Raw genomic sequence first — 21,942 nt, forward strand, 5'->3', positions numbered from 1 at the left:
TTTAAGAGAACAAAACCAGAAAATGAGATACCTCTGTAAGGATAGGTGCAGAGCTAGAACAATGTCGCTTCTGCAGTATTTGTTGGTCAAAGCAGTTACAAGACCAGACAAGATTTGAGCAGAAGAGAAATAGATTCATTTCTTGATGGAGAGACAAATGTGTGCAAGAAGGGGAGCAGTTTTGGTGGCCATCTTTGGAGACTCATGGTGACCATTAAAAATCAGGTATAAAAATATTTTATGGCATTAACGTTAAGTGGAAAAATGAGAGATGTTAAGAATAAAACCAATGAGGAGAAAGGAGAGTACAGGACTTTATATAAAATATAATACTAATTTTGTTTTAAATTTTATATATACACACACATACATACACATTATATGCACACACACACACACTTAAGAATTGGAAACAACATCAACTTGTTAACAAAGGTTGTCTATGAGTGACAGGATTGAGAGTGTTTTCATTTTATTCTGTATACATATCTGTATCTTAAAAATTTTCTATAATTATTAGTTGTTTTAACAATTAAGAAAATTGATCATTTATTAGGCCAATTAGAAAGTCTTGATACGTTTCTAAGATTAGAAATTTTCTGTGATCCCAATGCCATAAAATTCAAACTACAAAGTTTTAGTCAAAAAGTTCCATCTGTCTATGGCTATGCCACCCTGAATGTGCCCGATCTTGTCTGATCTCGGAAGCCAAGCAGGGTCAGGCCAGGTTAGTACTTGGATGAGAGACCACATAGGAATACCAGGTGCTGTAGGCGTTAAAAAAAAATTCCATCTACTTTGACATTTAAATATATCTTACTAAATAATCCTTAGGATGGAAAAAATTTCAAAAGGAAAATAGCCATTTACAAATGACAAGAGTTCTATACATACAATCCTGGAATAGGAAACCAATGTGTGTATTATTACATGCATTAATCAGATAATATGATTGAAGATAAATGAACATTTAATGCAAAAAGGCAAAAGTAACTAAAACACAAAGTATAAATTTCTATCAAGGATATAGAGATACTGATGAAATGGAAGATAGAATGTAGTAAAATATATCAATAAAACCAAAAGTTGTATCTTTCAAACAGTAAAAAAAGAAAAAAAATAGACAACCATTTATCTTACTGTGATTAAGGGAAACAAAAATAAAAACATTAGGACTGAGATGGGTATATAACTAGAGGCAATTAAAAAATTTCTAAGGTGTGTTCTACAAAATAATACCAATAAGACTGAAAAATCTGGCTGGAATGGACTGTTTCTGAAGTCACATATTTGTGGTCATTGACATAAATAGGTAACAAACCTCAAAAGATCAGTAAACAAAGTAAAAAAATGGAAAGATAACAACTAAGCCCATTCAGTTTTATGGGTGAGTTCTACCAAAAATTTCAGGAATAGAGTAGTCATATTATGGCAACTGTTCCAGAACATATGAAAAATCGAAAGCTTTGCAATCCATTCTATGACACTAGCATAAACCTGATACTAAATCTAGAAAAGGAGAACCCAAGGAAATTGTGGGCCACTGTCAACATGTATTGCTCTTTAAATAAAGAAACACTGTTTCACAAAAGTTACTGTATCTGTATATATAACATATTGTATGTATGTGTATTTCCAAAGAGAGCAAATCCACATTTTGTTTCCTGGTTTACTGCAGTTTTCCAAAGTCTCGGCCAGCTGGACTTCCAGTCTTCTCTGTCTTCTTAGATAGGAAGACAACTTTATAAGTGGTGGCCTAGCTAGGACCTAGATTTCTAGATTCCAAGCACAAAACAAATTCATTTAACTGTTAGAATTATAGAAGGAAAATAAAATTATTTTCTTAAGTTCATAGCAATAAACAACTTTCATTAAGAAAAAAGATCTCAAACAATCTAACTTTATACCTCAAGGAATTAGAAAGAACAAATTAAGCCCAAAGTTAATAGAAGGAAGAAAATAGCAAAGATCAGAGCAGAAATAAACAAAATATAAAGAAAAAGGCAATAGAAAAGATCTTTCTATATTTCAGAAAATTTAGAAAATGCAAAGGAACAAAAGGAAGAAAATGAAAACCTCTTAGACTCCCACCACTGTTAACATTTTGATGTATGTTGTTTTCTAGTCTTCTCTGCCAGTTAGTTTGTATGTATGTGTCTTACAAAAGTATGAGCAAACCATAACAATGTTTTCTAACCTGTCCCTGCCCCCCTCACTGCTAGTATGTTATGAACATCTTTGTATCTTATTAAAAATTCATGTAATGGTTACATTATTTCAATATGGTCTTCCTCTCATTTATGCAAACTGAATTCCGATTGTTAGATTTACCTTTTTTTACAGAACAAGTTATTCATGCAAAAATCTTAGGTACAGATGATTTTTGTATATTATCAGGTAAAACAAAATTAAGCTCTGAGCCACAAAAACATTAGTTAGAGATAGGTATATAATTCTTTAAAGGGACATTTTATGGAAAGGGGAAGCTTTTATGGGAAATATTTCTTCATACTCTATGTGAGGACTCTTTAGGGTACAAGTGACAGATACCCTGATTAGAATTGAACGTAGCAAAAAAGGAAATTTATGGGTAAATGTATTAGTTATCTGTTGGCCCAGAAATGCTGAAAAACAACCAACTGTAAAACATCAGTGACATACTAAGAAGTATTTATTTAGCTTATGAATATATGGGATTCAGTGGCTCTCAGCTGGACTTGCTCATGTATCTGTGGTCAGCTGCTCATTGGCTAGGCACCACTGCTGATCTTGACTGGACTTGCGGTTGATTGGCTATTGGATATGACATCTTGACTATTTTGTTTCTTATCTTTCAGCAGGCTGTACTGGGCATGTTCTAATGGCTATGGCAGAGGAAAATGAGCAAGAGAGTAAATACAAGTGCTATTTATACCTCTACTTGCTTCACATTTGGCATCTCTTTATTGGCCAAAGCAAGTCATATGATGGAACCCAGAGTCAGATTGTGAGGGCACTGCTCAGGAGGCAGATACAAGAATGAGTAAAGAATTAGGGCCATTAATGCCGTCAGTCTACTTGGGATATGTAACTAAAATGTAACTAAACGGATAGATGTAGCTTCAATGACTGCTGGATTCAGGGTATCAAGTGATGTCACCTGGCTTGATTTTATACTATTAAAAGTTTGGCTCTGCTTTCCTTTTCATCAGCCTCACTCTCAAGGAAGCCTTTTTCATTTGATGATACTCAGAAGCTCCATTCTCAGCTTCTCAGATACTCAGAAAGTAAGTAATTCCAGCTGAAAAGAGCTTATTTTTCCCAGTCATTTCAGCTAAAATCACAATGTGGAGTCTTTATGGACCAATGTTGTGGGGGGGGGGTGTCACATGTCCATCCTTAAACCTGCTGCCATGTCTGGGGGATGGAATATGATGATTGGCCAGCCCTGGGTCATATTCTCACTACTGACATGATCCAGGATGGAATAGAGGGAATCAGCCTTACCCTAAACCTAATGAACTGTGAACAGAGGGTTAGAGACAATTTCTCTAAGGAAAATAGAGATAGTGTTACCAGAAAGTGGGGCAAGGCGAGGGGAAAGAGAGTGACTGATAGGTAAAAAATAAAAGATGCCCTGTATAATTTCTATTAATGTACTTATCTCATTGACACTACCAACAAAAACTTTTAACTATTCTGTGGTAGATGTTTTATAAACATCATATTTTTTCTTAGATTACTATGAGTTGAGTGGTATTACACAGATTTTATTGATTGCAGAAAGGAAGCTCATAACAGTTAAATAATTTGTCTAAGGTCACTCTGCTAGTTGGATGTTACATTGGAGATTTGAACCTCAGTTTAGCCTTCTCCAGAACCTGCGCTCTTACTGTCTTAAAGCTGAAGAAAAAGAGATTACACCAAATACATTCTAAGAAGAAGAGGGGGAGGCCATGATATGCCCCATTAAGGCCATTTGGATCATACCATTGAAGGAATAATCACAATGCTATAGCTCTGGCTACATAAAATCTGCACCAATGTACTTAAGTAACCATGACAGGGAGCTTCTACTTTTCTCTAGGGGTTATGGGACCAGGGACTCTAACATGATGCATTGTTTTCCTATGCTGTTTATGTACAGATGTGGCGTGGTTAATATGAATATTTAGGTCAGCCAAAATGGAAAAGAAATCCCAAAATGCCAGCCGGAAAGACATGCATGAAAGGAGAGACAGGACTGTCATATTCTCTGGTGAAAGCATTTAGGGTCTGGCTATATGGAGGGTAGTCTCATTGGTTGAACCACCTCATTTTCTTTTAGCTCCAAGATGGTTAATAGTTTCCAACTCATGTGTCAATGCCAGTTGATTGGTGGTAAATCATCTGGAGTGTTGTGTTGAGAAGAGTTCTGAATGTAATTGAAAAGAGGACTATGATGGATTAGTGATACCTGTAATGGGTATAGGAGGGGGAGGTAAAAACACGATTGACTGTTATTTGACATCCTTGGAAGCAATAGCTTTTCAGAGTCATTGTCAAGCCACTTGTGTATGGGGATTATGCCCCCAGGATGGAGTATTTTATAACTAAGGTCTCTCTGATGAGGAATTCTTAAGTGAATTTTCTGGAGGTCCCAACTTTCACTTAGCACACACCAAAATGCAGAGCTTTATTTTCCTAAGGAAAAGGGAGCATCTTCTTTGCTCTGAGAAATTTTGACCTTGTTGGGAGCAGGGTGGGGAAATTTACAAAGTGATTAGATATAGTAAGTAAAGTTTTGGAGTCACTTTTCTTATTAAATGAAGATGGGTATGACTGTCTATCGTTCATCTATCATCATCATAAATCTATATATATATTTTAAAAACCACAACGAAGTTATAGTCAGAGTTCTAAAGAAGTTTGTTTTTGATTATCTTTTCTCTCATTTTTCAGATCTCTGATTGGAGTCATTTTCTGGTACAGACTTTGAAAAGAATGCAGTGAAAATTCTGGCCAACCGTGGAAATATTGGCCTACTCCCCAACTTAGTATAGCATTCCTTCTCTTCAGTAGCACCTCATAATAGAAGAAAAATGTATGGAAGTGCAAGAACAATCACTAGTCTGGAAGGGAGCCCTTCCAGATCTCCTCGTTTGCCAAGGTCTCCTCGTTTGGGCCACCGAAGAACAAGTAGTGGGGGAGGAGGGGGAACAGGCAAGACTCTGTCCATGGAGAATATCCAGTCCCTTAATGCAGCCTATGCTACATCTGGACCTATGTATCTGAGCGATCATGAGGGGGTGGCTTCAACAACTTACCCAAAGGGCACCATGACTCTGGGGAGGGCCACCAATAGAGCTGTATATGGAGGCCGAGTCACAGCCATGGGGAGTAGTCCCAATATTGCTTCCGCTGGACTTTCCCACACAGATGTCCTTTCATACACAGACCAACATGGTGGTCTGACCAGCTCATCTCATCATCATCACCACCAGGTCCCCTCCATGTTGAGGCAGGTAAGGGATAGCACAATGTTAGACCTTCAAGCCCAGCTCAAGGAACTTCAGAGAGAGAATGACCTCCTTCGGAAAGAGCTAGACATCAAGGACAGTAAGTTAGGGTCTTCCATGAACAGTATCAAGACCTTCTGGAGTCCCGAGCTCAAGAAGGAAAGAGTCTTGAGGAAAGAAGAGGCAGCCCGGATGTCTGTTCTCAAGGAGCAGATGAGAGTTTCCCATGAAGAAAATCAGGTAGGTTATGACTCATCTCAGTGTTTTTCAACCTTGGCTTCTCACTGAATAGTTGATGCTTTGCAAATGGTACCACAACCTGTGCAGAAGAAAGTTTGGTATCATCAAGAAAGCTATGACTTAGTATGTGTTTGACTTGGAGACTACAAGAGGGCATAGGAAATGTGAGATTACATCTTGTGATCTCTTTATTTTCCAATAACCTTTCACATTGTTAAAGAAGACGGGGGATCACTCCTCATTGTCTAACTTTTGCTCTTGGTTAATTTTGATTTCTGTTTCAGCAGTCACAATAGCAGCTCAGAAGTACTTCCCTGAATAGAAGAGGAAAATGTTAATTTTTGCAAGAGTAGACATTTTAACGGCAACATTTAGAGGGCCACATTTAACTGGCAAATTGATTTTTTTTAAGCACCAGAAGAATTATTTCACTCTAGAATGAGTGGAATTTGTTCTCTAAGTAGAAAATTGAACACTATTAAATGAGATTGGGTAGAATGGACTTGTTATGTTAGAGAAACATAAATTTCTGCCTCATCTATTCAGTATTAAGTACATACTATTTGCAAGACACCTTCTTTCTCCTCTTCGATGCATCCTCCACATCATAACAAGATTAATTTTCCACCTGCAGTTATGCCATTCCTCTATTTTGATGCCCTCAATACTTACCCGTTGCCTCCAGAATTAAGTCTCCCTCTTTGGCTGAGCCTTCTACGGAAAGCCTGAACCACACTTGGTAATTCCTGCTCATACTTAGGGTTTCCTACCTCTGTGCCTTTGCTCTTTTCAGTACCTTCTCCTGGGAGACTTCTCAGCACCCCCTCTTTCTGCCTCTTCCATTTCGGTCCTAGCCAGTCTCCATTCTCATATCCTACGTGTTCAGTGAGGCTTATTTGTGTGATGTTATTTTCATAAGGGCTTTGGGGTCATACATGCCTGGGTTTAATTCTCAGCTTCACCTCTTACTGGTAGTGAGATAAATGTTAAGAGATGCAGAGTAGATGGTGCTGTGCCATTTGGGTAAAAAAATGAAAAAAAAAAATGCCCAGATATCATTTAACATTGTGTAACAATTTGAGATAATTTTAATTTGGCTAAACCAGTGATTCTCTGATAATTGGTCTCTGTGTTGGCCTATAAAGTGCTCTGACTTTCTTAGGGTCATCTGCTGACTCTTTCTGTTTCTCTGGCTACTACCCCTTTGGAGTCCAAGCAGAAAGCTTTGTTCTTTGCAACTAAATCAAATTAATGCCCTTCACTATCATTTTCTGTTTTTTCTGCCTTTTCTGGTTCATGAAATCCTGTGAACTTGTTACTGCTGTGTAAATTTCCCCAGTTCTGTAGAAAGTTATTACTTTTTTAGTTTTGAAAAATGGTTAAAGCAATTTAGGAATGATTATAATAGTGGCAAAGATGAAAGTATTCTCTAAACTGTTGGCTCCGATTACTTTTATCTTATGCTTCAATCATTAAATATTTTTTGAGCATAGATCCCCACTTATACATGTATATTTATTTATTAATTGCATGATGTGCTACTGTGCCAATATATTATGTCTTCATGACATTCACAAAAAATTAAGTATGGAAGAGACAAAGTAAAATAAATAGTATATTGAAGTAAATTTTAATGACACACAAAACCTTTTGGCTCTTAGTAAAAACATTTAAAACCCCTTGTTAATTTCATGAGGATTAGTTCATTTTAAACTAGGTAACATCCATAATTCTGTTTAACTGTACCATGTCGCCTTAAGCTGGAAGCAAGTGAAGAGTTCGGGTGCTCTCATTACACCTTCCTTGTCCTGGAACGGACTATGATTACAGGCTATCACGGGTACTGTGGGCGACATATGAATATATAACATATGACCCAGTGAAAGCCCCGGTATCAATCTGTAAATTAAATATAAGTAAAATGTAATTATTTTCTTTTTTAGGTTAAAAATATAAAAGAAGGAAGGAACATGGAAAGTTTGAAAAGTTAATTTACTTGTAAGATGAGGTAGTATTACGAAGTATAGAATATGAAAATTGACAAAAAAGCAAGTTATTTAAAAAAATTGAAGTGCCCACCCTAAAGTATTGTGAGATCCCTTTTAGGAGTATATGAGTACTTATTGGTCAGGATAGGGTAGATCCTGCTGTAGTAATCAACAAACCTCAAGTCTCACTGGCTTAACACATCAGAGATTTATTTTGTATTCTTCTGAAGTATGAAGCAGGCCAAATGACTCTCCAAGGTAGCTCTCCTCCAGGCAGTGACTCAGAATCCAGGCTTTCTGCATTTTTGCACATGGCTACAGCAGAGGAAGAGTACCTAGAGATGGCACATTGGTTCCTCAATTCCTTGGACTGGAAGTGACAAGATTGCAAGGGGTGTAGTCCTCCCTTCTTTCCAGGAAGGAGAGTAGAGTCATATATAAGGGAATACTAGAGATTTCTACCAGTGGAGTTTTTATGTTTGTCCGAAAGTAAAGCTAGATGAAATGAAGTTTGGGGAGCAATGCAAGCTTCTTCTGCTGCTGCTGTTTCTATTATTATTGCTGTTGCTACCAATAGGCATCTGTTGGGAGCTTACTAAGTGTTAGGCATTGATTGTGCTTAGAGCTTTGTGTACATTATCTTATTTAGTATTGTATCAATCATCTGAGGTAAGTGCTAGACTTTGTCTCATTTTACAGATGAAAAATAAATGCAGAGAAAGTAAGCAGCTTGCCCAAGTTTATACAGCTGGTCACTGACAGAGCTGGAATTTAAAGCTTTGGTCTATTCCATGCCAACATCTAAGACCTTAATTTTATGTTCCCTACCTTCTTATAGGATCACTGAGCTGTGAATAGAATCTTAGCATAATAGGAAGATCATACTTAGTATAAGCTAGATGTGAAAAAAATGACTATAGATGGTCCCTGACTTAAGGTGGTTTGACTTACAGTTTTTTGACATTACGATGCTGTAAAAGTGATATACATTCAGTAGAAGCTGTACTATGAATTTTGATCTTTCCTTGGGCTTACAGTGCTGGTATGATACTCTCTCATGATGCTTGGCATTGATCCCAGTCAGGCATGAGATCACAAATAAATGATAATCTACAGTGTATTCATTGTGTTAGATGATTATCTCCAACTGTAGGCTAATGTAATAGTGTTCTGACATGTTTAAGGTAGGCTAGGCTAATCTATGATGTTTGGTAGGTTAGGTGTATTACATGCATTTTCAACTTATGATATTTCAACTTATGTTAGGTTTATTGGGATATAAATCCATTGTAAGTTGAGAGGCATTTGTAGTTTTGTAGTTTTTATTTTTATTTTTTAGGCGAGGCAACCCTTGGTTGACCTCACAGATTGCAAGGACCTTGTCAATTTACAACCCCTTATTTTTTTATCTTTTACGCCTACAGCACCTGGTCTTCCTAGGTGGTCTCCTATCCAAGTAGTAATCGGCCCGACCTTGCTTAGCTTCTGAGATCAGATGGGCTCGGGCTTGTTCAGGGTAGCATGGCCATAGACAGTAGTTTTGTAGTTTTGATAGAATGATTAAGAATGTGATTTAGTTTATTTAGTATTTTTCTTAATTGGGAATTTATGTCTTTTTTTCTAGAAATAGTTTTTGTGCTGTTTAGGATTTCTACCATTTGCTATAACATTATAGTTTTCCTTTAGAGGAAAAATCATGGAAACTTTTTCTATATGGAAGAAAAGAATGTAAAAGAGATAAGGGACACTCGATTATGGTTTTTTATACACAACAACCAGAGAGTGCATCTACAAATGTAGTTCTTCCAAAGGATATTTCGATAATTAGAATTTCATGAACCTAAATTCAGATGATCTAAAACACTTTGAATTGTACTATGTGAATAGAAATGGGAAGCAGGTCCATTACAGAGTAGAGATGAGAAAGCTAGAGTGCTGTGTTTATGATATTCATAATTCTGCGAATTTAATGCTCCATAGCATAGACTTTTTACCCTATGTTCAGTGTTATAGAGGGCTCCCACTCATCAGTTCTTTTGTTCAGTGTTATAGAGGGCTCCCACTCATCAGATTTTGAAGTCCTAGTGGTTGTGCCTGTGGAAGCCAAACCCATCTCCAGATTTAAGGGAGGATTTTGAATACCATCCCTGTATGATAGGAAGTACAAGACTGGCAGATTGGAGCTAGTGGGTAGGTGGCCCTGACCAAATTTCTCCTGCGTAAAGAAAGGGCTGATACTCAGGTTCCTGGATGGATTTTATACCTCTAACACCTTCCCACCCCTAGATTCTTTCCAAGCACTTACTTCTCAGCCACATAGATCTGCATGAATAAAAATAAATGTATTTGTGGCTTTTAAGAGTTGTACTGATATTTGGCGTCAGCTTGTTTGTATAAACCAGCGTGCATTGATGCAGAATTATCTTTATGTTATTACTTGTGCTTTTTGTTTCATGATGTACTTTCTTGAATGGAAGAAGAGGGGGCTGTAGTATTATGGACAGCTAATTCTTTAGAATGGCATAAACACATAGTCCTTGCTCTCAGTGTCACACTAGTAGACTGATTTTGGGAGAGGTGAGGAGGAAAGGTTTAGAATAGATGTCTGGCTGCCACTTGAGGCAGCCCTTTTACTATTTTTAATGGCCTTTGTGGGGTTGGGATAGATGTTGGGGATGGGAGAATGCAACTAAAGGAATGTAAAGTGACCCAGTTTTATCTAAAAGATTATATGATTGTCTTTTCTATACAGCTCCATTCTATTTATCTGTGTGATGAAGATCAGAGAGAGAAAACATAGTAGAGAATAAATTTTCAGAAAGTTCATAAAGACTTACATCTTGCAGCTTGGTGCATATAAGTTGTTGATGTTTCATATTCCTGGATATTATGTGTAATTATTGACTTTATATTTTAATGGATTATTTTTTTCCAAATTAGGTGTATATGAAACAAATTTTAAACATTTTCCTCATGGCTAGCCAAGGATCTGCATGGATATAAATAGCATCACACACTGGGAGATTGTACTAGATTTAATATTTACCCATCTTTGTGTGTACAGAAGTGGGACAAGGTCATTGTGAAATGTAACCTAAGAAGTGTAAGTAAACCTGTCTGGGGAATGCTATAGCTTTTAAGCAATGGTTATGTGATAATTTCTATTTCTGGCTTAACACAATAGGAAATAATCTACTCTAAATCAGTATATATTTTTTTTCTACCATCAATTTCTTTCTTTCTTTTTTTATTTTTAATTAAGTTTATTGGGGTAACGGTTAGTACAGTTATATAATTTTCAGATGTATATTATAATTCAACATCTATATATTCTATTGTGTGATTACCACCCAAAGTCCAGTTTCCTTCAGCTACCATATATTTGATCCCCTTTACCCCGTCTACCTCTCCCTTCCTCCCCCCACTCCCTACCCTCTGGTAACCACTAGTCCATTGTTCATGTCCCTGAGTCTGTGTCCTGTTCACTTGTTGCTTTTAGGTTTATATTCCACGTATAAGTGATATCATGTGATTTTCTACTTTTTCCGCCTGGCTTTTTTCGCTTAGCATGATTATCTCGAGGTCCATCCATATTGTCGCAAATGGCAGTATTTCATCTCTTCTTATGGCTGAGTAATATTCCATTGTATATATGTGCCACATAAATCACTATTAATATGGGTTTTTGATGAGTTTTGAGCTAGTTTCAATATATGATTTATTGATTTTCATTTTGAGCCTGTAATTTGAAAAGGTTAAGATGGATCACATTTTTGTTTCCTTTATTATTTTTTTTCTTTTATTTGTATAAATACAGGGTCATTTCAATAGGGGTCATTCAGCTCTTCTAAAATACTTATTTCGTTGTAAGTGTATAGATATGAAGGGAGAGGTAGACGGGGGAAGTGGGTGATAGAATTAATTCTATCTCCTGTTGAGAAGGTGTTGAGGCAGCTGTGTCATGAAAGGGTTGTCTGTTGACAATTGAATGCAGCTACAGGTTACCTTGAGTACTGAGCCTTTGTAGAGTCAAGGGCTCAGGCCTGGAGTGTCAGGTCCCCTTATGTGTGTAGATAGGACTTAAATATGTTCAGTACATGGGTAGACCCTGTGCCTTTTCCCAGGCTCCATTCCTTCTACTACTCTAGGTCTGAGATCCATGGATCCCTCAAAGCCAGTATTTCCATAGTGTGTCCGGGGAAATAACATTTTCCAAAGGGGATTTTCTGGTCAAACAAACTTGAGACACAATGTGCTAGATACTCCTATCCTAGAAAGTCATACGCACATGCTATGGGTTGAATTATGTCCCCATAAAACACATATGTTGTAGTCGTAACCCCTAGTAACTCAGAATGTGACTTTCTTTAGACATGGGGTCTTTACAGAGGTAATCAAGTTCAAATGAGTTTATTAGGGTGGGCCCTAATTCAATATGACTGGTGTCCTTATTAAAAGGGGGGAATTTGGATACAGACATAGACATACACAGAGGGAAAAATATGTGAAGAGATAGGGTGAAGATTGCCATCTATAAGCCAAGAGAGACACGAACAGAGCCTTCTCTCACAGTCCCACAACACCTTGATCTCGAGCTTCTAGCCTCTAGGACTGAGACAGTAAATTTCTGTTGTTTAAGCCACCTACTTTGTGGTACTTTGTTATGGCAGCTCTAGCAAACTAATACAACATGTCAGCATGTGAAATGCCCTAACTCTTGCAGTTAAAAAAATATTTATTAAATTTTCTTAATCCAGCAATTTCCCAAACTCACTTGATCATGGAACTTTATTTTAAACTGAGCACCTATGTTTTAGGCAGGTATTGCTGCAGTAATGCTGTGTAACAAGCCATTCCAAAACTTATTGTCTCAAAAAGACAAGCATTTATCTCTCTCTCACATATCTGCAGGTTGGTTGCAGTTTAGTTAAGTAGTTCTGGACACTGGGCACCAGGCTCTAGGCTGCAAGTAGAGTTCAGTTATGTCACACGTCATGTCTCCACCTTCTAGAAACAGCAGCCATTCAGGGCTTCATCTTCTTATGGTGTACCGCAGACATCCAGCATCCAGCCAACCCACACAAACACATTTAAAGCCGCTGTTTGCATCACATCTAATAACATTCTGTTGCCTAAGGCCAAGCCTAAAGTCTGTGGGTCAGGAAAATCCTGCCTATATATGTATGTATGTATGTATGTATGTATGTATGTATGTATGTATACATATAAATAATCGAATATAAATATATAATCAAAAGACCCGAGAAATTAAGAAGTCTATCACATATCATCTGTGTATTTGTTTTTTCATTTGAAATGTGAGTATCTTCCCCAGTATTACTTTCCCCAGTGTTACATAGGTACACGGACTTAGAACTGGATAATATGAACTAGTTTAACACCACAACATAACTTAGAATGCTCTTAGAACAAAAAAAAGTCCATCTTCATCATTTTGAATAGTCTTCCTCAGCTTTTCAGAGAACCATAGCTTTTGTCCACCTTTCCAGAAAGGTGGAAAAACTTTGGTCCAGACTTAGGCAATGACCTACTTAGACTGAAACCACAATTTTAATGCCTTTCATGGGTAGGCAAAACTTCCTTTGGTTCCGAAGATATATGAGATGGCACTGAGCCAAAAGTTGATTTCTTTGTTTGCTAGAATGTAGGAGAATGATTTGAAGTGAACTATACATCTTTGTCACAGATGTCAGCTGGTTTTTGCCTCAGTAATCTCTTACAGTCAGCCCTACCATCAGCCATGTGCATTGTATTAGTAGCCTTACAGATTTTTATTCCCAGGTTTTCTTATGAAAGACTTGTCTAATGGGAGGAAAGTAAACATTCTTGTACGCTGGACCTTGGGAGAGCTAAATGACTTCCATCTTCCATTTTCTCTCTGGATCACTTTATTTTGGCTGTGGAATAGCAACAGCACACAACCAGAGAAAACATTTTGGAATATTTCAATGAAATTTTAGTCTCACTTATGCCAAAGATACGTTGAAACTAAGCCCTAGGAGAGGAGGGCAGAGGGAGTGGTCACCCCCAAAACATTCACTGCCTGAGAAAATTCCTTATAGACAACATCCTCAAAGGATTTTAAGAAGCAGGTCTGTGTTGACAGGAGAAGAAGTAACAGAGTGATTTTTATCGGCCAAAGCAGATGGGGTAGGTTCTGAACCTGGCCTCTTCTGGCCAGAGTGCAATTTCATTTTTCAATAATTAGTTGCAGGTGGCGTGCTTGTGTTTTTGTTTGGAGTCCCCTGACATCTGTGTGCAAATTCCCACCACCCCCAGTTGGCATTTGGACTCAATAAGTGGTTTGGCATTGCAGGAATATAGAAAATTGTAAATCTATTTCACACACACACACACACACACACACACACACACACACAAATAAAGCTGCTCTAAAGGTCAGGTTCTAAAAGCTGTGGAAAGCATTTTGAAAAGTTTGGGAAGTAGGTTTTAGGCAGATTATGGGCATGGAACCAAGAGCTAGGGCAGCCTGACAAACAGAATTCTGGCATGTGCCATTTTTTTTTTCCTGTTTCTCTGAGAAGCCAGCATTTGATTATATCATGGAAGTAGTATGCAGCCATTTTGTTTTTCATTAGGAACATTCTGGAGAGAAGAAGTAAAGACTGAGGCAGCTACTTCCTATCTTATGAATCCATGACTGGGTTTGTACTTTCTGGTTTGACTATATATATCGATTAAGTCAGCTTGGTTCTGGGGACAATTTTGCCTCCCAAAGAACATTTGGCAATGTCCGGAGACATTTTTGGTGGTTGCAACTGAGTGAGGTATGTTACTGGCATCTAGTGGGTAGAAGTCAGGTATGCTGCTAAACATCCTGCAGTGAATAGGACACCCCTCCACATTATCTTGTCACTAGGTACAGGGTTGAGAAATTCTAAGTTAATTCTAAGTTATGTTACTATATCTTCATTTTTCTTGATACTTTACCTGTACTCAACTCTTTTGCTTTGTGAAGTGATGATCAAAATGTGTATATTTATGTAAAAATAATGACATAGAAGGTAAAACCTGATTCATCATTGTAAGGGAAAGAATTAGTTGTGATTGATGTCTTTCTTTTTTTAATCTTGACCTGGACTATTAACCATGAATTTTTAAATACCTTGAATTCTTTTAGAAGTAGACATTTGGTAAACAGAGATCAATCTTATAAGGAAATGAATGACCTTTAAGGAAATCTGTTTTTTAAAACCATCATTTCTTTATACTTTCACTTTTTATGCTTTTTTTGTCCATGTCTGACATTGGTCTTAAAAGGGAGGGGAAATAGCATTTTTGAGCCCCTACTGTGTGCCAGGAATTTACTAATTGCTTTCCATGTATGCGTGAGCTCAACAGCCCTGCAAGACATGTGGCATCCCATTTATAGATGAGAAACATGACATGGAGAAATGAAGTGGCCTGCCTGAGGTTTCACCATTAGGTAGAGCCAGGATTTGAATCTTAGGTATGCTTAGCTCCAAAATTATATTCTTTTTACTGCCTTGAAAGGGAAAACAACAGATCTGCTTGAGAACCAGGGAACTTGGTGCTGAAATGGAAGCCCTAATATAGAGTGGAAGTAGCAGTGCTGCCTGACAGTATCTTCAAGATGCTGTCTAAGAGGCATACAGAAAGGATGGAAAGCAAGAATGAGGAAGGGATTGCAGAGTTGGAAGCAATAGAGGAGAAAAGGCAAGCAGGAAGGAGCAAATGCATTTCTGTCAAGTAAATGAGCAGAGGAGAATACCAAATGAACACTTCTATTTTGGAAACCTATCCAGAAGGGTGAGAGAAAGCAACTCTAGGACTGGCTGGAAAATTAAAACCACTGGTATGGGAGCGGTATGGGAGAGATGATCTTTCAGGATGCTCGTTAAAGGCCCAGCAGATCCTTTCAGATGGTATAACTTTGACAAACTCACTGGATCTACAGAGCAGAACTTCAGGGATGTGAAAGCTCTTTATTATGGATTATTGGACTCTATTGAGGATGGTCTCATTAATTCAGTTAGAATTCTTCCTAACTTTGCCTCCATCTACAGAAACATCAAGGTACATAAGTAGCCTTTTGGCCTGGGAGTCCCTCAACTGGCACCTCTCAGCTTCCTCTTCAGGTGGTTTCTGAGCTCACAGGATGGTCACACCTATCCAGGGTTGGTCTTTTGGATTGTCTCAAATTTTGTCTCTGAAAATCAGAGCTTCCCTTCTTGGATCCCAGCATTCCTGATGTCCTCCTCTCCCAACAACTTACCCCTGTGAAATCTCTTCTTCATCCTCTTTGAGAATCCAGCTCGTTTATTTACTAATTAATTCCGTCACTTCTTAATTAAAAGAGAATGTAGTTGCAAGTAGCAAAAAACCATTCAAGCACATCGAAGGAAAAAAAGGGATTTACTGGGAACATATGAGTTCCTCCCAGACCCTAAAGGTAGGTAGGGCAGCCAGGTGTTTGGTGGTGGTGGGGCTTTAATCAGGTTTTTTTGGAAAATGATCAAGAACAATGATAGAGTCAGTCTCTCTTTATTTTCTATCTTGATATCCATTTCCATATGCCACTTGTAAAAAAGTGGTCAACTTGAGGAAAGCATATGTGTCTTTTCTATTCAAGTGCTCATTGGAGACTCTTAGAGTTGCTCTGTTTCAGTTTCAAATTCAGAGAACCAAGAATATGATTAGTCAGCCTGAATCCAGAGTCTATTCCACATCCAGTTAGCTGTGGCCAAAGGAGTCATGAGAGCTGCACCCCCTCAGCAGTGCTATAGAAAGAGTCTCTGAAAAAGAGTCGTGATGGGTAGATTCTGTAACAATGGAGCTTGCAGGTGAGATGGTTGGGCGAAAAGGACAGCCATTGCTAGGAAATAAATTTGTGTAACACATAATTTGGAACTTGCCTTATTTGAGTTAGTAGGAAGACCAAGATCAATCAAAGAAAGTTACCTACTCTCACCTCTGGCTATACGTAGCTATTTCAACAGCAACTTCAGTAGCCTTCTGGAATCTCTTGACCTTCACACCTACCTTGTCAACTCCTACCTCTGATTGTGCCCACTGGAGATATTCCAGAAGTGGTATTGACTGACACAAGGATCAATTCATGCTGTCTTATCTTAGTGGACCCACATAGCTCCTTTATATAATGTCAGATTGCATCCTCTATAAAACTCTAAATGTCCACTTCGTGCAAACAATCTTAGACTTGGGTCTCCAAAATAGATGGTATTTGAGTGCTAGTTAGGATCTGTAATTTTAGAACTAGGAATGTTTATGAAATATTCATATAAAACATATAAAAGTTCCCAAGGAATCCTGAAACCAGTAGAAATAAATAAATATATGATGAAGTGGAAATTGAACAGTGCACATGATGATCAAATTTAGAAATTTCTCAAATTTAGAAATGTAGCAAATAATAAATGAAATTTGCCTTATCAAATTTTAAAAACTTCTGTCTGTGGTTTTTAATTTTGAGGAGACATGCACTCTTTCAGAAGCTAATGAAAACTTTGTAATTTTCCCTAGAAAAATGTGTATAACCTGAATTATGCACAACATTTTACTTCCTTACCCCTGCTCCAAACTCTAAGGGCATCTAAAAATATTTAGGTCAAACCTCTGTCTAGATATTGCCATTTAGTAATAATGCATGTGTATTAGGAATCAGTAGTTTCTAGTAGTTAATGAAATGAATGAGCTTTTGATAATGTGAGACATGTCTTCAGCTCACTACTATTCAGTTCGTGCTGAGAAGGAGGGGACATGTGCCAAGATTTTGGTGATAGTTAAAAGGTGTGTACATTGGTAAGGTGGAAACTTGCAGATGGACTGTACCACATTCTCTAAATGTATTCACATAGAATATACTATAGGTGGTAGATTTTTATCCATCCTCACAAATAAGTTAACCTTAAAAGAGTTTATAGTGTTGGGTGTCATAGTAAAGTACATGTTTAAACATTTTTATTAGGGACTTTTAGTTTATTATGTTTGTCTTGGGGGTGCCAAAATTTCCAGTTCACCTCAGAAAATTCTATTTCACATCTTTGTAATTGCAAACAAAATCTAACACTGCAAACTAAATTATGCTGTAGGTATTTTTGAGAGACCAAGGAAAACAAGATTTTGGGGAGTTATTAATAACAGTTAATTGGGTACCTACCATGTTCTTATTTATATGTGGAAGGCTGAAGAAGGCTCTAAAGAATTGTAAGGCACCCTCTTATTGTCTAGTGAAAATCATTAGAGGCCCATTTCTTTTTCCTATGTTGCATACGAATAATGCAACGGTGATATACCTAGTTTTTGATGGGCAGTTGACTCTACCTTGGAACTTTACTTGAGCATGAAGTTTGAGCTAGGAAAGGAAGCTTCTTGCCCAATTTATTTACCTTTCTGAGAATAGTCCATGTTGTGAGCTTTCTGTTCTGTAAGAGCCTAACCAGAATCCAGGAGAGTGAGCACAGCATCTTCCCAGCACCCAGCCAGGGTAGTGCTTCTGGAAAGGGTTGGGGAAGGGGAGTTGGGGGAAGATCTGGACTCCTGCCTTTCTCAGGCAGGCATGTGAGTCTATGTATCAATGTCCCATTTAGCACACCCACCTGACTACAATATGTTCCCTTGATAAGAATGAAAATGATCTGTATCTCTCATAAAGCACTTCCTACATATACCCTAAATGAAATAATCATTTTTCAAACACTGCACTAAAAGGGCTTGTATGTAGTATCTCATATAATCCACATGATGACCCTGTGAAGTAGGTACTGTTAGTAGTATTACTATTTTATATGTGAGCAGGGCAAGGCTAGAGGGGAAGTCAACTTGTCCAAGCTAACAGCAAGTGGCAGAGCTGGGGCTGAGCCCAGGTAGATGAATTCTAAAGTTGGTCTTCAAAGTCAAAGTTGACTGTAATATGGAGTAGCCAGTCCTCTGTACACAAGGTGATCTTAGGGCAGGCATAGACTGCATCAGATAACTCGTTGAGAAAGTCATTGCCTTTCCAGATCTCATCAGTACTTCTGATGAATTTCAATGAGAAAATCTCAATTTGGTGCCAGTTTTGAATGCCTCCTTAACATATATTAGGTATTTCCTACCCTTACAGTAGGATGTGTAGTGACATTTCTACATGATGCTTATATTGTAATTCTGGCAGCCCCAGTTTTATTCTTTGCATCTGATATGCTGCCCGTTCAAAGTTTCTGTGATGAGACTGGCAATGCAGCATTAGTGGGCCTTTCTTTTTGGTTCTTGCTTAGTTGCCTTAGATAGTGGTCAAGAGCACTAGCTTCGGAGATAGATTGCCTAAGTTCCATTTCCAGCTGTAGGACTTTGGGCAACTTTATCTTTCTGAACCTATTTCCTCACCTGTAAGGGTAAGTGTAATAGTAGTACCTGCTTTAAGGGTAAATTTAGCCTTATAAGAGGGGTAAATTTAATAGGATTTACATTTAATTAGATTAAATGAGGGAGTTCATATAAAAATATTTAGCATCATGCCAGCATACGTAAACAACCGAATAATAGGTGATGATAATAACCGAGAGAGAAACTGATTTAAGGACAAAGGCACCACATGGGGGAGTGGAGAGCTGGGAGAATGTCAGAAAAATGGAACCAGAGCCTTACCTGAAGATTGCCCCACCTGTCGATTTCCTGCTGTTTGTATAAGCCAATTTGAGTTTTGTTACTAATAGCCCAATGCATTTTGACTGACGAATAGTCATGGCTCTCTGTTTAGTTTTGTAGTTAGAAATACAAGTAGGTCACAGTTTCTGCTATGAGAATCCAGTTTAGCAGGGAAAATGCTGCACCCATAAAAACCTGTAGATTAAAGACCCATAAAAAAGAAGAAGAATGTTGTACCAACAATTAGAAGATACAATTAAAATGCTTTAGGATCCCAAAGAAGGCAGAGATAAGGGGAGACTTCATTTAGGGAAGGTGGCATTGGAGATAGTCCCTGAGGATAGACTAATATTCAAAAGTGTGGAAAGTGGGAGCAGGGGTGGGTAGTAGGGAGTCTAGGTTCTCAATGGAGGGAATGACCAAGAGAAAATAGATGTCTAAAGATTTATTTCATAGAAGGCAGGGCAAAATTAGTGCTCTAAGTATTGTACTTATGTTTAAAGAGGAGAAAGAGAAATCGGCTTAAGGAGGTCATTTTTTCCCCCCGAATTAAGAGAAGTTGCACTATAAAGATATGTGCAGACTGGCTATTATCAAAAAGACAAGAGATAAGTACTGGTGAGGATATGGAGTAAAAGGAACCCTTAATCACTGTTGGTGGGAATGTAAATTGGTACAGTCACTGTGGAAAACAGTATAGAGGTTTTTCAGAAAATTAAAAATAGAACTAACATATGGTCTAGAAATCCCACCTATTTGAAGAAAATGAAAACACTAATTCGAAGAGATAGATGCACCACTTTGTTCATTGCAGAACTATTTACAATAACCAAGATATGGAAGCAAACTAAGTGTCTATCAATAGATGAATGGATAAAGAAGATGTGGTACATATGCATGTATGTATATATACATGTATACACCACGTACACAATGGAATATTACTAAGCTTTTAAAAAGAATGAAATCTTGCCATTTTTGACAACATGGATGGACCTAGAAGGTATTATGGTAAGTGAAGTAAGTCAGAGGAAGACAAATACCGTATGATTTCACTTATATGTGAAATCTAAAAAATAAAACAAACAAAACAAAGCAGAAAGGGACTTTTAGATAAAGGAAACAAACTTGTGATTACCAGAGAGAGAAGAGGACAGGGAAGTGGACAAAATAGGTGAAACGGTTAAAGAGGTACAGACTTTTGGTTATGAAATACATAAGTCATGGGATGTGATGTATAGCATAGGAAATATAATCAATAATGTACTAATTTTGTATGATGACAGATGGTAACTAGACTTATTATGGTAATCATTTTGTAATGTATAGGAATATCAAATCACTATGAAATGAATAGAATATTGTATGCCAATTATGCTTCAATAAAAAGAGAGAAGTTAGTATGTTGCTTAATCCTATATGGAGGTCCATGTTGGAACAAACTGTATTTTGATTCTATGATTTTTCCTATGTGTTCCCGGGTCTGTGAACTCCTCTGGGACTGCCATGGTACAGCAGAAATTTGAGTTTAAATGCTCCTCTGTCAACATGCTGATGGTCAAAAGGGAGAGGTGATGGTGGATCTAACAGAAGCTTTTGGTCATTTGAGCTTAGAACAGATATGTGCAGACTAGTTTCCCTTGGTTTCCCTTGGTTTAATTCTTTGATATGTCTTTTCTATTATTGATGTGTGTATGTGTTTGAGAGAGGTGGAAGGGAGGGAAGGAGGAAGAAAGATATCATCTCCAAAATATCATTGTTGGATACACAAATATTATTGTTATATGCCAAGGAGATGCCATATCACAGTCTTGAGAACAGTGATCTTTCCTTTAGAGAATCAGTGGAATTAGAATATCCTACTCTTGAAACCACATTTAGATGAGCTTCCTAGGAGTTTTTTTTTTTTTTTTAAATTAGGAGAGTTTTTTAAAAAATTAAGTTTATTGAGGTGACATTGGTTAATTAAATTATGTAGGTTTCAAATGTACAGTTCCATAGTACATCATCTGTATATTTCATTGTGTGTTCACCACCCAAATTCAAATCTTCTATCATTGTATGTTTGACCCACTTTGCCATTTTCTACCTCATTCCTCCTCCCTTTCCCTCTTATAACTACTACACTGTTTGTGTCTATGAGATTTTGTTTGTTTGTTGCTTTCAGTTTGTACCCCACATATGAGAGAAATCATATAGTTCTTGACTTTTTCCATTTCACTTATTTCACTTAGCGTGATATTCTCAAGATCCATCCATGTTGTTACAAATGGCAGTATTTCATCTTTTCTTATGGCTGAGTGATAGTCCATTGTATATATGTACCACAGCTTCTTTATCCAATCATTAATCAAAGGACACTTTGGTTGTTTTCGTGTCTTGGCCACTGTGAATAGTGCTGCATTGAACATAGTGGTACATACATCTTTAAGAATAAATGTTTTCAATTTTTTTTTTGGAGCTACCCAGAACAGGGATTGCTGGGTCATATGGTAATTCTCTTCTTAATTTTTTGATGACCCTCCATACTGTTTTCCATAGTGGATGTACAAATTTACATTCTCATAAGCAGTGTATAAGGATTT

The 21,942-nt window shown here is 37.4% G+C and overlaps 1 protein-coding gene and 2 pseudogenes across 12 annotated transcripts in view; 2 read left to right on the plus strand and 1 right to left on the minus strand.

Annotated features, from left to right (window-relative positions):
- Positions 1-657: 657 nt before the first annotated feature.
- Positions 658-776, plus strand: LOC112484354 (annotated as a pseudogene).
- Positions 777-3,186: 2,410 nt separating this feature from the next.
- ERC2 (ELKS/RAB6-interacting/CAST family member 2) overlaps positions 3,187-21,942 on the plus strand; it is an 890,290-nt gene continuing 871,534 nt past the window's right edge. For all 12 annotated transcript variants that reach the window (XR_003047987.1, XR_003047989.1, XR_003047988.1 and 9 more), the window contains exons 1-2: positions 3,187-3,266; positions 4,921-5,717. Coding sequence is in view for 9 of the 12 variants with exons in the window: in XM_025050722.1 (XP_024906490.1) it covers positions 5,061-5,717 (657 nt within the window). In the remaining 3 variants the exon portion in view is untranslated. The remainder of the gene's footprint in view (positions 3,267-4,920; positions 5,718-21,942) is intronic.
- On the minus strand, positions 9,121-9,238 carry LOC112484455 (annotated as a pseudogene).

This window comes from Pteropus alecto, unplaced genomic scaffold (genome assembly GCF_000325575.1).
Source record: "Pteropus alecto unplaced genomic scaffold, ASM32557v1 scaffold75, whole genome shotgun sequence".
Taxonomy (NCBI): domain Eukaryota; kingdom Metazoa; phylum Chordata; class Mammalia; order Chiroptera; family Pteropodidae; genus Pteropus; species Pteropus alecto.